Below are 17,151 nucleotides of genomic sequence, written 5' to 3'. Positions count from 1 at the left end.
AATTTTTTTGAGTTAATCGTGCAATTAATCGATAGCCCTAATTAAAATCTTAATTTTCAGTGACAATGAAGGGTAAGTGGATAATGTCACTGCATGGATCAGTTATAAAGAGCTCACCAAATATGACCCTCTCAATATATCTCGGCTCCACTGTTTCTGGGGACAGATCCATTTAGCAGTTCTAACTAATGTTATTTATTACAATTCATAGAGTTTGGCTCTTGATAGTTATATTTTTTTGTAGAAGATACTGTTCCCACCAACTTCTGTTTCACTTGTATAACACTGTGTTAATGTCGTGACTGTGTATTTGAGTAGGAGAAATGAGAATTCACAGTGAACATTAAACTTGCCTGCATGTTATAGTAGATGTCTTGTCTTGTTACTGGTAGTTTAAAGTGCCAGCTCTCAATTGACACTCCATTTTTGTGTGTTAATTATAGTCATTCAAAATTTTGTTCTGTTATTTGAAAAACCTCCACTCTTCTTTCTTGTGTAGGTGACCTTTACGAAGAGGAAATTTGGATTAATGAAGAAGGCATACGAACTTAGTGTGCTCTGTGACTGTGAAATAGCACTCATCATTTTTAACAGCTCTAACAAACTCTTTCAGTATGCCAGCACTGATATGGACAAAGTTCTACTCAAATACACAGAATACAATGAACCCCATGAGAGCAGAACCAACTCGGATATCGTTGAGGTAACAATTTGAAAAGACGATCAATTTTCTTAACTTCCTAATATTTGTTTTGGCAAAGTGTAAAGCAGTAGAGGGCTGTTTAAAGTATGTTAAGTAAAATATTTTTGACTAAGCATTTTAAAAACAGTGGTCGTAAAATATGATTTGCTATTTTTCAATTATTCTATATTTCTCAGTTCTAGCTAATGTCCCATTTGGTGGTGAAAAGAATGACCGTTTCCACAGTAATGCAATAATGTGAATATTTACTAACAAATATTTGTTTGCTTCTGTGTTAATAGTTAAAGTACAACTACTATGAGAACTCATCAATTCCCACTTTCTGGTTGAATGTCTAAACTAAATAGTAATAGAAACTATGGATTCTCCTTTCAATTGTAGCCTTTCCATAGCGTGGCTGAATTCTTATAAAAGCTAGCAAATCTTTCCTTGATATTAATGGGCTAAGTTCTGCATAGCTTCACTTGTAACTGCACTACTTTCAAAAGATTGCACAAGTGTAACTGAGCAGAATTTGGTCTGTTGTCTTATCTGTTACACAACTATGTGTTTTATTATTGAAGTGCCTTAAATCTATTTTTATGGCAAAATGTACTGATAAATTATTTAATTTGTATTAAAACTATTTTTGTACTTTTTTAGTCTTTCAGTATTTTTCCTGTTATGTTCCAAAAGAGAGGATAAAAACAATCAGAATGTTGAGGAACCTGGTCCCCTTGTTTGTTCACAATGTGAAAAATATAAAGGTTCTCCGCATTCCACTCCTGTAGGTTTATAGTAGTCTTAGTATTACTGTACCTTTAAAGACATTTTTCTTACATTTTAAATAACTGTCATTTTTATTATTTTTCCCTGCAAACTTTCTATAGCGTTAATCTTTTAAAATAGGATTATATATTTAAAATGTCTAATGAGAAAGAAAGATCCTCAAACAATGAGAACAAGTTAGGTAAAAAAATTGAATCCAGTGTCCTTGGAAACAATATATTGACAAACATAAATGTTACAATTTAAATAAAATTGGGTCTCATTCATTGAGGAAGTAATGGTTAAATGTGTATAATAAATTTGTAAGTGAAGTTTAATAGTGTTGTCTTGTAACACATGCGAACAGCATTTCTCTCTGTCCCCCTCTAGTGGCTAGACCATATATGGAGACTTGATTTGGCTGCTGCCTCCAAGCTAATGGACTCAGTCCATTAGGTCAAGCGCTAGAGGCTCATGCTTTTAGAGTCAGAGGTGCTGGATTCAATCCCTTAAGGGGTCTGTTATAAGAGGTTCAAGCTTTTAAAAAAGGAAGAGTGAGGATCCCAAACACTGCTGCACAGTGGCCATTAGCTACCAGCAGACCTGATGAGATTTGGTCTGCGCTTCATTTGAAATTTGAAGCGCCAGTGTTCTAGCCAAAATTTACGCATTATTCGCCTATTGGAGACAGTTTTGGAATGCTGATTAATATAGATAATTTGGCTCCATTGATGGACTCTGTTGTAAACCCACAAGATTATTAAGAAGTTAGTCCTGTTTATGATCCATCTCCAAACAGAATTCATTGTAGCAAAAAATTAGGTAGTAAACAAGCTCTTCATATTTTCTTTTAAGAAAAATTTGAAAAATTTCAGGAGTCAGTCTTATATCTCAGTTGGTCAGCAAGGGAAAGATGTCAATCTACCAGACTTGTATGATGATCTTTATAATTCATTGATACTGACAATACAAACCTTATTGGATAGGTTTGAGGAAACAGTTATTACATCTTTGGGTTAACACAAATAAAGTATGCACACAGTCGATATAATTACAAGCAGGGGGTAAGAAAATGTAATCCTTAGTTTTATTGTTGCAGAAAACATACAAGGAGCCTCTTATTGTGTCTGCGTCTGTGCTACAGACCATTAGTGTCTTTTATGTAGTTCTTAGATTATCAGAGCTAGATTAGTTAATTTTTTAGGAACTTTTCCTTGTCCTCTATACACAACACTACCCTACACGAAACACAGCCCTCAGCCTCTTTAGATCAGCCCCTCTGGACTCTGAATCTCTCTAAAAGGATATCTTCTGAACCCTTCCTGGACGCACTTTTAGCAAAATTAAAAGAAACCGAGTTGAGGGGTCCTCTTGCAAATGTATATCCTTTCAAGAGTTTTTCACCCCTAGGACTGCATGCATCCCTATGCAGTTATATCCATCTCTGTTTCCTGTTGCTCACACAAATATCTCGTAATTGCTTCCTCCCGTCTGGCCAGTAAAACTGATATTATCCATATTGATGGATTATCAAGATCATCAGAGGTAGGTAAGGTAGGCTGACCTCTTTCCCTAGAGATCCATTCCTGATTAAAAAATAGATTAAAAAAGTTATATTATGTAGTTTAATATTCAGTTCTGTTATGAAAAGTCTCTCAGGACAGTGTAGAATTTCATGCTCCGTTCACAGGGAAAACATTGGTGGCGGGGGGGGGCAGGAGGGGGGAATGCCTGGCTTTTTAAAATCAGCTAGTGCTGCATTCTTAACATGGGATCTGAGACGCATTGAATTCATCCCCTAAAATTACAGTGCACCTCTCTTGGGTGTTGCTACTTAGACAATTAACAGAAATTTTTTCAGGTGAGGGAAGGGTGGGATAGTTTTGCCTGCCAACATACAAATAATTGCTCAACTTCAGCCTTGATTTGGATGAGATTTGTTCCTGGAAGGCTGTAAAAAATACTCAGGATATACAGAAATAAATATCCTGCTTGTTCTATTTCAGAGGTCCCTTTTTGTATTCCAGTTACTGTATCTAGCTATTTATACCATGCTCACTAACATAATGTTTGAGTAAATTCTCCTGGAATTGAGTGGGAGCTCTGGGGACATGTAACTGTGGTCTAAATCCACAAGGTTAAACTTTAAATAAAAGGATGAGCCTCTTTTCTCTTAACTTTAATGTATAAAATGCTTAATTGAGGGAAAGTTCATATAATCTTAAACGCCTTTTTATGTTTATGATTTTCAGATGCATCTTGGTATTCTAACAGTTTTTTTTCTTATGCCATTAACTTAGTGCTTCATCTTCTTTTCCCCCTAAAAAATACAGAATATATTTCACAAAAGGTTGTTAGCCATTCCAAGGCAGTTCAGATATTAGCAGCTCCAAGTGAGAGATCCTGGGGAATTATTATTTATTACTGTATTACCGTAGCACCATGGACCAGGATCCTGTTATGTTAGGCACTGTAGAAACACACACAAAAAGACAGTCCATGCCCCAAGAGTTCAATCTTTCACCAACATCTCCCATTCCTAAATGACCTTTATTCCACCTCATTCATAGCTGCCCCTGCTATTGTGCAGTAATCTTGTGGTAATGAGTTCCATGGTTTAATCCTGCATATAGTGTGTGTTTTTTTAAAAAACATTTTTTTCAGCTTTATATTTGTTGCCTTTAAATTTAATTGGGTGTCACGTTGTTCTTGTAGTGTGAGAGTTATTAGGATTGCCCAACTGATCTTTTGTAGGGCAACTTGGTAACCAGCCACTGTTGAGTGCAAAGGAACGGTAAATAGTACATCCTTTTAATCAGAAACCAAACCTATCCTTGAGGAGCTGAAGTTTGAAGGCAGCTCTTGAACTTGTCACCGAAATGGTATATTATGCTTCTAAATATGGTTATGTTCATTTTCATTATGAAAACAATGGTCTAAGCACTTTTTAAGAAACCTCTATTATGTCTGTGAAAGAATCATATTACTGTTTGCATTTTGTCTGATCAGGAAGATTACCAGACTATATATGGACCATAGTGAAAATTATTTGTTCTCTTCTATCCTGTCCAAAAAAAATAAAAATACTCACAAATGCCATTGTTTTATTTTTGATGTTGCTGGCCTGATTGAAAAAGACAAAAGCCAAGAATTTCATAGTTAAACCTTCGCTATCTGTAAGTCATATGTTCTGCAATAACTTGCACAACTGAAGTAAAAGTATATAGTTCCTTACCTACAATACTGTTTTTTGTTATTGCAAGAGACAAAGTGAAAGCCTTAATTTTGAATTTTCATATCTTAAATCTGCCACTTTGTCACTGTAATTTATCTTTAATTTAATTTTCTACAAACAATTGAAACTCTGTTATCACAGTATTAAATTAGTGTTCGAACTGAAGATGAAATGTTTGCTAATTCAGTTTAACAAAGGAGAGGTGAACTGCCGTCAGGAATCTGGTTAGCTACCAAAGTATCCAAAATCCTTTAGTCCAGTGTTTCCCAAACTTGGGACGCCGCTTGTGTATGGAAAGCCCCTGGCGGGCCGGGCCGGTTTGTTTACCAGCCCCGTCCGCAGGTCCAGCCGATCGCGGCTCCCACTGGCTGCGGTTCGCTGCTCCAGGCCAATAGGAGCTGCTGGAAGCGGCGCGGGCCGAGGGATGTACTGGCCACCTCTTCCAGCAGCTCCCATTGGCCTGGAGCAGTGAGCCGCGGCCACTGGGAGCTGCAATCGGCTGGACCTGCGTCCGTGGCACGTAAACAAACCGGCCCGGCCCACCAAGGGCTTTCCCTACACAAGCAGCGTCCCAAGTTTGGGAAACACTGCTTTAGTCCAATGGATCTGAAAGCTGTTTCTCTCCCAAGTAAAACAGGTGAAAAGAGAACAATTGTCACCCGTCTGGCTACTCTGTGATGTTGGCAAATAACCTCTGAATATCTTTTTTTAAGGTGATTTTTCAGTATTTGATGCCTAGAAATTTGTTATTGGCTATGATGGATTTTTGTATAAAAGACAGTTTACAAAAAAAAAGTAGTGTTTTTTGGAGATAAGATCTAGTGATTCAGGCAATGTTTTTTCAAAAGCCTCTAAGGGAATGTCTACACAGTGCAGTAATGCATTCTTCTTGGGTGTCGTTTCTGAAGCACACTAACGTGCTGCTCATTACTTGGTCAGTGTAGATCCTGCTGGTGTGCACTAAAAGTTCCATAGCGCACTTTACTCTAGTTCTGTGCAGTAGAGCAGCGGTTCTCAAAGCTGGTTCGCTGCTTGTTCAGGGAAAGCCCCTGGCAGGCTGGGCTGATCTGTTTACCTGCCGATCGCGGCTCCCACTGGCCGCGGTTTGCCGCTCCAGACCAATGGGGGCTGCGGGAAGTGGGGCGGGCCAAGGGATGTGCTGGCCACCCTTCCCGCAGCCCCCGTTGGCCTGGAGCGGCAAATTGCAGCCTGTGGGAGCCGCGATCGGCCGCACCTGCGGACGCGGCAGGTAAATAAACCAGCCCGGCCTGCCAAGGGCTTTCCCTGAACAAGCGGCGGACCGGCTTTGAGAACCACTGCAGTAGAGAACCTTTAGCACACGCCAGCAGGGTCTACACTGACTAAGTAATATGTAGCACGTTAGTACACTTTAGAAATCTAATCCTGGTAGAGTGCATTATCTCACTTTGTAGACAAGCTTTATGTCCCAATTTCAAAAGTGACATAGATGCTTAGGAGGCTAAGTCCCATGGACTTTGGCTCCTAAGAGTTAGAGACTAGGTGGGTGAGGTAATATTTTTTTTATTGGACCAAGTTCTGTGTAAGCTCAGAAGTGTCTCTCTCACCAACAGAAGTTGGTCCAGTAAAAGATATTACCTCATTCCCGTGTCTCTAATATCATGAGACCAACACGGCTACAACAGAAACGCACCTAAGGATTGTCACTTTTGAAATTGGAGCTTAGGCTCCTACATCAGTTGTGTGCTTTTGAAAATTCTACAGTAATTGACCTAACCTGTTGTGGAATGTGGTATGAGTAATTCATTGCTTTGAAGTCACTGTATTAACATTTTTCAAGGCCAAAGGGTACCAGTGCTCTGTTAGGTATCTTACAGGCTACTGATCTGAAATTTGATCTTTTTGAAATGCAGTGTCTAAGTGGTTAGTTCATACGTCTGCTTTAGTACCAAATGGCAAACTCTAGTTCTTCGTGCTCCTCCACATTCAAGAGGTGAAACTGCCCTTATATCCTACAAGGCTTATCACCATTTGTTTATACTGTAGTGTCACGAAAGAGATGAAATTATGTTGACTTTCAAGCATTTTGAGGTGATGTACAGTCATTTCAAAGAAAGACATGAAATGAATAGTGTGGTTCTCCTAACTGTCCCTTCACCAGAAGCAGAGTTGTAACCAAAAATCTCGCTCAAACTGGATACTGAGATGGTTATTTAAGAAGAACTGGGAAACATTTCATAATGAGTTTAATATAAAAGAATATAATTTCATATAAATCAGTTCTGTTTTATACATATTAAATTATAATTGCATATACACAATTACATGTTCTGCAGTTTTATTTATATATTAATATATAATTAAGTTAACACTTGACAAATTCAGTTGCCTACTTGAGTTTGGTGCGTAAGGAATCATGAATTATATTTGCTGTGGCTTAGAATGACCTCGGGATCAGCCTTATCCCCTTGCATTGTTGGTAATGCAGTTCAGTCTCAGTACTGGGGGAGGGAGCCAACCAGTCCAACACCAACTTGCTTTTCAGCCTTGTATGTACTCAGAACCAGTAAGAAAATCTTCTGTCTAGTGACCTGTTGAATGATTTGCCTAAAATAGATTAAAAACAGGCACTTTCTTCTCCTCTTACAGTTGCAAACACCTGAGTTCAGGACTTGGAAGAACTGTTACCCAGAACAAACTAAAATTAAGCAGAGAGCATCTTCTTGCACTGCCGGAAGGTTATACATAAAATAATTGGAAGAAGAACATTGATTTCTGAACTGAGAACTAGGAATTTTTGTTTAATAGCTGGGCATAGATCCCTATGCCATTCCCTAGTGCTCATGGCTAAGGCTAACATTTTATCATGGATATTTTTAGTAAAAGTCATGGACAGGTCACGGGCAAAAAAGAAAAATACACGGATGCCATGACCTGTCCATGACTTTTACTAAAAATATCCCTGACAAAATGGGGATCTGTGGGTCCCCACACCACTTGAACCGGGGCAGCTGTGCAGGGGCTAGGAGTTGCGGGCAGCAGCTGAGGGCTGCGGGATATCCCTGCTGCCTGCAGCTCCGGGGATCCTCCACTACCCGTGGAGCTGGGGGGGTCTCCCTGTCCGCGGTGGCTGGGAGCTGGGCGGGTTCCTCTCCCCCACCCCTGCCGGGAGCTGTGGGGTTCTCTGTTGCTTGCAGCAGCTTTGGGGGTTCCCCTGCTGCCCGTGGTGGCTTGGAGCTCCAGGGGCCTTCAGAGGTGAGGTACCCTGCAGCTCCTGCCCCTGTGGGTGGCAGGGGACCCTGCAGCTTCCGACCACCGCAGACTGAAGTCTTGGAGGTCACTGAAAGTCATGGATTCCGTGACTTCCGCGACCTCTGTGACTAAAACATAGCCGTACTCATGGCAAATTGCCATGGCTCACCTGTTTTTGTCCTTTCTCCCTCTGTATTTTCATCTACCCTTTTTTCTTCATCTTTCTCTTCTCTCATTAGTTTTTCTTTTCACTTCCCTCCTCCTCCTTAGTCTCTAACAATGTGCTTATCCCCAAATTCTTGACTTCTCTACTAGCTCTTTCCCATGGCCTTCTCTCCCCATTTATCTTCCCCCTCCCTTTGAGTCTCTCTTTGCCCTTTCCCTTCCCTGCCCAGTGGAGTTCTACTGATAGGAACAGATTAACTGGTGTGTCTAGACTGTGACAACAGACACTCACTGGGCAACAGCTTAGAGAGAGAATAAGAATAGAACATAGGAGGCTTGAAAGTAGTCACTGACTTCTCTCTGCTCAGGACTATGGAGTTCTGCCTCTGTAGTGATTTTCATATAGCAGTTTCCTGTTTCATGGGAGCCAATCATTGACTGGCTAAGGAAAAGAAGAGTTCTGGGAACATAGTTTCCCATTATTAGTTGTTGGTTTGCTCCTAGTGTTGCAAATGGAATGACACTGGTGATCACCTGTAGCTGCAACCACCATACCTCCAACCACCTGGAGCTGTTTCATGCTGAAGCTGCCCAGGGTGAAACCACTGACTTGCACTAAAAATTATTCTTGTGCTCAGCGGTCTCACTTGAATGGTATTACAACTGAGTTGTAAAACTTCTATTAATTTATGGGTGGCTTTTGCCACTGCCACATATGGGAAAAGGGAAAGTAAGCTTTGTTTCTTTATCCAATCTCCAGCCTTGGAATACTTATGGCTTCACCTAAAGGAAAAAAAATCTTTATATAAAAGCATATGATAATATTGTTTTCTAGTCTCATAAAAAAAATGGAATATCTTCTGTGAAATCCCACAAATTCTTTTTTTCATACAGTTTCCCTTATGGCTAAGCTCTTCATTAGCCTAATTAAAAACTAAGGTATAGTATTTCTTTAGGTCAGGGATAGGCAACCTTTCAGAAGTGGTGTGCCGAGTCTTCATATATTCACTTTAATTTAAGGTTTCCCGTGCCGGTAATACATGTTAACGTTTTTTAGAAGGTCTCTCTCTATAAGTCTATATTATATAACTAAACTATTGTATGTAAAGTAAACAATGTTTTCAAAATGTTTAAGAAGCTTCCTTTAAAATTAAATTAAAATGCTGATCTTATGCCGCCAGCCTGCTCAGCCCACTTCCAGCCTGGGGTTCTGTTCACCTAGGCCGGCAGTGGGCTGAGCGGGGCGACTCGAGGTCAGGGCAGAGGGCTGGGTGTTGGGGGGAGGTCAGGGCAGAGGGCTGGGGGTGTGTGGGGGTGCAGGGCAGAAGGCTGGGTGTGTGTGTGGGGAGGATCAGGGCAGAGGGCTGGGATGTGTGTGGAGGTGTAGAGCACAAGGTTGGGTGTGTGGAGGTGCAGGGCAGAGGGCTGGGTGTTGCGGGAGGTGCAGGGCAGAGGACTGGGGGTGTGGGGGGGTGCAGGGCACAGGGCTGGGGGTGTGTGGGGGGGTGCAGGGCAGAGGGCTGGGGTGTGTGTGGAGGTGCAGGGCCCAAGGCTGGGTGTGTGGGGGGGTTCAGGGCAGAGGGCTGAGGTGTATGTGGAGGTGCAGGGCACAAGGCTGGGTGTGTGGGGGGGTTCAGGGCAGAGGGCTGGGGTGTGTGTGGAGATGCAGGGCAGAAGGCTGGGTGTTGGGGCAACTCGAGGTCAGGGCAGAGGGCTGGGGCTGTGGGGGTGCAGGGCAGAGGGATGTGTTGGGGTGGGGAGGTGCAGGGCAGAAGGCTGGGGTGCTCGGCTCGTGGGGGTGCTCCCAGCCCCCTGCCCTGAGCGGCTCATGGCAGGGGGCTGGGAGGGATATGCCCTGTTCCACCCTCTTCCCCCAAGCCCATCCCTACCTCTCTCTGCCTCCTCTATGGAGCAGTGAGCACGCTGCCGCTTGGCTTTCTCTGCGCTGCTCCGTCGCCGGCAGGGAGAGGGGGGAGGAGGAGGGGCCGGAATGCACCACGCTGTGGGAAGAAACGGGGGCGGGGAGCGTGGCTGCCACAGGACCAAGCTTCTGCCTCCTGCCCTCGCAGGGGAGAGCAGTGGGTGGGGGGGCTGAGTGGGGCGGGGGGCCGGAACCCCCCCCCCCCACCGCTTTCCCTGGCAGGGGCAGGAGGCAGAAGCTTGGTCCTGCGGCAGCCAAGCTTCCCTCCTCCCCCGCTTCTTCACCCAGCGTGGTGCTTTCCGGCCCCTCCTCCTCCTCCTCCTCCTCTCAGTGGGCAGGCAGCGTGCCACTCAAAATCGGCTCGCGTGCCGTAGGTTGCCGACCCCTGGTTTAGGTTTTGGGACATGTCTAGTTAATCTTTAATCTTTGCTCCATCTTCAGTGCTTAATTGGTCCCATGTCGTGTTTCCTTGTTTTCTTCTTCTTTACTCTGAAGTACACAGTAGATCTGTTTATCTTGGACATTCTGCATGGATGTTTAATAACTGTGGAAAAAGTACAATAATCTCTATCACAAAAATGTATATCTACATTAATTGATATAGTTTAATTCAGGGGTCGACAACCTTTGGCACGTGGCTCGCCAGGGTAAGCACGCTGGGGGGCCAGGATGGTTTATTTACCTGCTGCGTCCGCAGGTTTGTCCGATCACGTCTCCCGCTGGCCGTGGTTCGCTGTCCCAGGCCAATGGGGGCGGCAGGAAGCGGCGCGGGCTGAGGGATGTGCTGGCCGCTGCTTCTCGCCGCCCCCATTGGCCTGGAGCGGCGAACCACGGCCAATGGGAGCCGCGATCGGCCAAACCTGCGGACGCAGCAGGTAAACAAACCATTCCGGCCCCCCAGTGTGCTTACCCTGGCGAGCCACGGGCCAAAGGTTGTCGACCCCTGGTTTAATTTATACAATGTTGCTATACTAGAATAATGATCACAGGACCATTGTTTCCTGGTTTGAAATAAATCAAGGTGATCTTGATGTTTGTGTAAATTATCTTAGCTCTTATGTAATGGGAAATGCTTTTCCTGTGATGATTTTGCATGGCATTAATGATTTTTTTGATAGTAGGTTTGCGTCCATGTATTATTTCTATCTTGTGGATTTCCATTGCTGTTGCTGAAGGGAGAAAAATAGATATATTTTACTGTTATGCTAACTGGAAGCAAGCTGATGTGCATATGTATGCAATTTCCTAAAACAGTGCAAACAAGCCACTGCTCTGAATCTAATATTTAGTATTGTGATGGACCCAGACCAGTGGGGTACAGGAGTCTGGTAGAGGGCAAATATACTGGTCACTGGATGAGTAGTTTTCTGTTCCCTGAGTGACCAGAGCAGGGGCTGCACTAGAGTAATCAGGAACCTGCTAGAACCAGTTAAGGCAGGCACGCTAATTAGGACACCTGGAGCCAATTAAGAAGAAGCTGCTAGAATCAAGTAAGGCAGGCTAATCAGGGCACCTGGGTTTTAAAAGGAGCTCACTTCAGTTTGTGGTGCGAGTGTGAGGAGCTGGGAGCAAGAGACGCAAGGAGCTGAGAGTGAGAGGGTGTGCTGCTGGAGGACTGAGGAGCACAAGCGTTATCAGACACCAGGAGGAAGGTCCTGTGGTGAGAATAAGGAAGGTGTTTGGAGGAGGCCATGGGGAAGTAGCCCAGGGAGTTGTAGCTGTCATGCAGCTGTTACAGGAGGCACTATAGACAGTTGCAGTCCACAGGGCCCTGGGCTGGAACCTGGAGTAGAGGGCGGGCCCGGGTTCCCCCCAAACCTCCCAATTGACTTGGACTGTGGGTTCTTCCAGAGGGGAAGGTCTCTGGGCTGTTCCCAACCCACATGGTGAATCTCTGAGGCAAGAAAATCCGCCAATAAGTGCAGGACCCACCAAGATAGAGGAGGAACTTTGTCACTGTGTGTAGAAAGAGAAGTATACATTTTACGTTGGGTCATGCTTCGATTATCAAGAACTACGAGTATTTATTCTCTTACGATGAAAAACAGCATGTGCACTAAAAGACTTGTTTGTAAGGTCATGGCTTTTGAGTGCAGTATGCAGATCTCATCTGCACATGCAAAGCCTGCAGCATAAACAAGCAGATGTACCTCCACAGCTAGATGAAGTGTGCCTGAGGACAAGTGTAACACTGTAGAGAACAGAGGAGTTGGTGTGGAAACACTAAGGTTACAAGCCGAAAGCTAGGGAAAAAGCTAGGTGTAGTGTTCCTGTTTTTACCAGCCTCTTTTTGTTTTGTTTTGTTATGATTTTTGTCCCTGGATACAGGTAACCAACACACTCACTGAAATTAAGTTCTTTACCTTTTTATGTAATGATAGTATGTTTTTGCCATATTTTGAGGGTACTTGAAATAACTCCATAGTCTTTTTGCATTTGGGTGAAGTTGATGGAAAAAACTCTGAACAGTTAGTTCATGGCAAGCTAGGATGTAAATCTGCCCCACCCAGCCTGCTGTGGACTGACTCTGTGGACCAAGCTCTGAAGTGCATTAATAGTTTGTTAATGCACTTTGGTCTAGTCCTCTTTGAAACAGGAGTAGACACAAGTGCATTAATGATCCATTAATGTGTCATCAGGATCTATGGGGAGAGTTAGTCTGCCGCAGGCTAGTGTGGGGTAAATTCACTCCTCTGCTTGCCGTAAACTAAATATTTGTGTAGACAAATATTTAAAAACCCTACATTTTCAAAAATAATGTAATCTCTGCCAAAAAAAATAAATAAATCAGAAAATGGAAAAGACCTTGAGTACGCTAGTCCTGTTTCCCTTCCAGTGTTGGATTGTTCCCTCTTTTGAATACTTACTGGTTATGTCCAGTCTTGTTTTGTGTGTGCCAAGCAATAGGTTTTCCATCATATCTATTCAGAGATGCTACGTGAGGTGAGAGGTAAATGAAACAAGGAGTCAGAGAACGAGTGATAGCTCATGTCAACTAATGAAATCTGCATAAAAGGTGATAAGGCTTGAACCAGCCAGTGAAATGTTTCAGAAGAGAAGCCTCACAGTATTTCAAAAAGAAGGCCTAAGAGTCAATTTTTAGTTTTTTTTTTTTTTTTAATAGTATGAAAATGCAGCTTCAATCAGAAATGGAAAGAAAACTAATGCCTGAAAGGGGAGCCCTCTAAAAGTTCTTTTCATATTCTTCATATTTGTAAACACCTTTCTTTAGTTGCAAGTTTCTTCCAGGGTGCACTGTAGCTGTGATGAATTCCTACATATATATACTCAGAATGGAATTCATGTCATGCGGTAATTTGTAGCATCTTCGTTGTACATAGTGGCCAAATTCTTTGATTTATAGCCCCTTGATTTCACTGAGATTCTGTGGATTGGGAGTCAGTTCACATTTTCTGTTATCCTCATGATTTACTCATAGTTGTTAAATAGCCATAAAACTAATAAATTCAGTGGTGTTGACTAATTTTATCTGTTGAAATTTATTTTTCTCTGAAAGTAGATCTTCGTGCGTGCTGCCAAAGTTGGACAAGAGTGTATTTTTAAATAGCTTTACAAGCTGAGAGTGTCATTTTTTTACTTCACTAACGTAGTTGGTATCTCTGCAATGAAATGTTTTGCACAGTAGGTGCATATTTATGTAGGTGGGGAGTTCTTGGCTTTGTACTTAAAGCATATTTTGTTATATAAAAGACTATTGTTTATAATTTAGAGCTATAAGGAATATATCAGTAGCTTCCTTTTTTGACGGCTGATTTATGCTGTATAGCTTATGCACACGTTACAAGGAGGAGGGGAAAAAATTGTTCTCATTAACCCCTGAGGATAGGATAAGAAGCAATGGCCTTAAATTGAAGCAAGGGAGGTTTAGTCTGGACATAAGGAAAAACTTCCTAACTGTCAAGGTGTTAAGCACTAGAATAAATTGCCTATGCTGCTTGTGGAATCTTCATCATCTGAGATTTTTAACAGCAGGTTAGACAATGACCTGTCAGGGATGGTCTAGATAATACTTAGTCCTTCCTTGAATGCAGGAGGCTGGACTAGAGGGCACCTTCCAATCCTATGATTCTAAGTGCTTTCTACTCTGGGATTGCACCATGGGTACTCAATCCAGATTCCTTTTAGTATTATGATGTGTATCTCCCTTGAGCACGTCATGTAGACCTATCAAATATTGTTATTCCACCAAGCTCTGACATATTAATTCTTAAAAACACTAGCATAAAACAGAAGGGCTGAAGAATGGGAGTGACAGGAGGCTGAGCAGCCAGGGAGGAAGAGAAAGGGAGAAAAAAATCACAAGTAGGGAGGAAGTAATATAAGTAAAGGGGAGAAAAATAGATGTTACAGAAACATTCCCTTTTTGTAAATCATAGTCAAGAAGCACTTTTCTCTTCTGGGGAAAAAAATGCGGGTACCAAGAGGTGGCAGCAGCAATGGGGAAGTCCACATCACCTGTCTATAGATACCAGAACTATGTTGTTGACCCCTATTTTTTGTCATTGCTGGAACACTGTGCCACTGAAAAAATTCCTGAAATACAGTATGTAAATATTTCAGGTTACATTTCTACAGTTGCAGACTCTTTTGTTGTTTGTTTTTGTTTTTGTTTTTGTTTTTGTTTTTGTTTTGCACTATCAAGCAAAATCTCCATGTTGACCTGACACAGTGTTTTGGAGAACACCAGGCAAATAAAACATAGAATATTATGTGTAATGTTGTAGAAATTATATTTGACTAATGCAGCGGTTCTCAAACTGTGGGTCAGGACCCAAAGTGGGTCGGGACCCATTTTAATGGGGTCACCAAGGCTGGCTTAGACTTGCTGGGGTCCAGGGCTGAAGCCCGAGGGCTTCAGCCCTGGGTTGCGGGGTTCAGGTTACAGGCCCCCTTCCTGGGGCTGAAGCCCTTGGGCTTCAGCTTCTCCCCCCCAGGCCCATAGCTTCCCCCCCCGCCCCTCCTGGGGTCATGTAACTTTTGTTGTCAAAAGGGGGTCGCAGTGCAATGAAGTTTGAGAACCTCTGAACTAATGTATCTGTTTGGCACAGAAGTTGATCAAGAATAGTTTTGAGTCTTTAAAATAATGGTAAGAAACAGCTTGCAATCTGGGGCCTTACATTTGTTTCCTTTTTTAACACTTTTCTCATTGGTTATACCAGTAAATCTGATCATGTAAGTTAGTCTATAGTATAGCTGAGACAAAGTGGGTGAGGTAATACTAACAATAAGAAATACGATCTCTTTTTTAATATCCTGGGACCAACATGGCTACAACAACATTGCAAACAGTTATATAGCTGTAGAGTTTAGAACACTGAACTATTGCAATTTATTTAGCAAATTAATATTCAAAAGATTTATAGTGTAGGTCTACACTACAGACCCATTGGTATAACTCAGGGGTCGGCAACATCTGGCACCCGGCTCGCCAGGGTGCTTACCCTGGCCGGCCGGGCCAGTTTGTTTAACTGCCATGTCGGCAGGTTCGGCTGATCATGGCTCCCACTGGCCGCGGTTCGCCGTCCCAGGCCAATGGGGGCGGCGGGAAGCCGTGGCCAGCACATCCCTCACCTGCGCTGGTTCCCGTAGCCCCGGTTGGCCTGGGACGGCCAAACCGCGGCTAGCGGGAGCCGCGATTGGCCGAACCTGCCGATGCGGCAGGTAAACAAACTGGCCCGGCCTGCCAGGGTCCTTAACCTGGCGAGCCGTGTGCCAGAGGTTGCCGACCCCTGGTATAACTACATCGCTCAGTGGTGTGAAAAATCCACACCCCTAAGTGACGTAGTTATACTAACCTAATCGCTGGTGTAGACAGTTCTGTGTTGGTGGGAGAGCCTCTCCCGCTGATATAGCTACACCTTACACTCAGTTATAGGTTGTCCTAAACGGAACTACTTGGTAATATTGGATGTATGGATAATATTGGGGGGAAAAACGACTACATCAAATTATTTTTGCAGAATATAAAAGTAATTTTTAAGAGGTGTATAATAATCATATATTGGTTTGTTACCTTTTTTAATGTTAAGAAGACTACTGTCTTTTAAGTGAATAACTGCTGAAGAATAATCCAAAGGAAAAATTACAAAATTCGATACAATTTGGGGTTGTCCTGCACTTAGGACGGAAGAATCCCATTCACTGTTACAGACTAGGGACCGAATGGCTAGGAAGCAGTTCTGCAGAAAAGGACCTACGGGTTACAGTGGACGAGAAGCTGGATATGAGTCAACAGTGTGCCCTTGTTGCCAAGAAGGCTAACGGCATTTTGGGCTGTATAAGTAGGGGCATTGCCAGCAGATCGAGGGACGTGATCATTCCCCTCTATTTGACATTGGTGAGGCCGCATCTGGAGTACTGTGTCCAGTTTTGGGCCCCACACTACAAGAAGGATGTGGAAATATTGGAAAGAGTCCAGCGGAGGGCAACAAAAATGATTAGGGGTCTGGAGCACATGACTTATGAGGAGAGGCTGAGGGAACTGGGATTGTTTAGTCTGCAGAAGAGAAGAATGGGGGGGGATTTGATAGCTGCTTTCAACTACTTGAAAGGGGGTTCCAAAGAGGATGGATCTAGACTGTTCTAAGTGGTACCAGATGACAGAACGAGGAGCAATGGTCTCAATTTGCAGTGGGGGAGGTTTAGGTTGGATATTAGGAAAAACTTTTTCACTAGGAGGGTGGTGAAGCACTGGAATGTGTTACCTAGGGAGGTGGTGGAACCTCCTTCCTTAGAGGTTTTTAAGGTCAGGCTTGACAAAGCCCTGGGTGGGATGATTTAGTTGAGAATTGGTCCTGCTTTGAGCAGGGGGTTGGACTAGATCACCTCCTGAGATCCCTTCCAACCCTGATATTCTATGATTCTATGTATGAAAGAAAGAAAGAAAAAGGTGAAAATGTTGAGAAGGAAGCTTTGCAAAAACTTTTGCATCAAATTGTAGAAAACATAATTACATAACTGAGAATAAAATATTAATTAATGTTGATACAATCATAATTCTTACTTTTTAGCACCCTTTTGAGAAAGTATAGTGTCAATAGTTATCAGAAGCAAGAATGAAGTGACAAACACTTAGTGAATCTATGGGTATGTTGCCCTGGAAGCATGAAGGCTTTCTGATTAACTTGG

The 17,151-nt window shown here is 42.9% G+C and overlaps 1 protein-coding gene across 21 annotated transcripts in view; it reads left to right on the top strand.

The window, feature by feature from the left end:
• Positions 1 to 17,151, top strand: part of MEF2A (myocyte enhancer factor 2A) — a 159,846-nt gene that overhangs the window by 76,654 nt on the left and 66,041 nt on the right. For all 21 annotated transcript variants that reach the window (XM_008165460.4, XM_065559212.1, XM_005294843.5 and 18 more), the window contains one exon: positions 500 to 703. In XM_008165460.4, coding sequence (XP_008163682.2) covers positions 500 to 703 — 204 coding nt within the window. The remainder of the gene's footprint in view (positions 1 to 499; positions 704 to 17,151) is intronic.

The sequence above is a fragment of the Chrysemys picta genome, chromosome 10, assembly GCF_011386835.1.
Source record: "Chrysemys picta bellii isolate R12L10 chromosome 10, ASM1138683v2, whole genome shotgun sequence".
Lineage (NCBI taxonomy): Eukaryota > Metazoa > Chordata > Testudines > Emydidae > Chrysemys > Chrysemys picta.
Note: the sequence above shows the minus strand (reverse complement) of the source record. Positions and strands in the feature narration are given on the sequence as shown.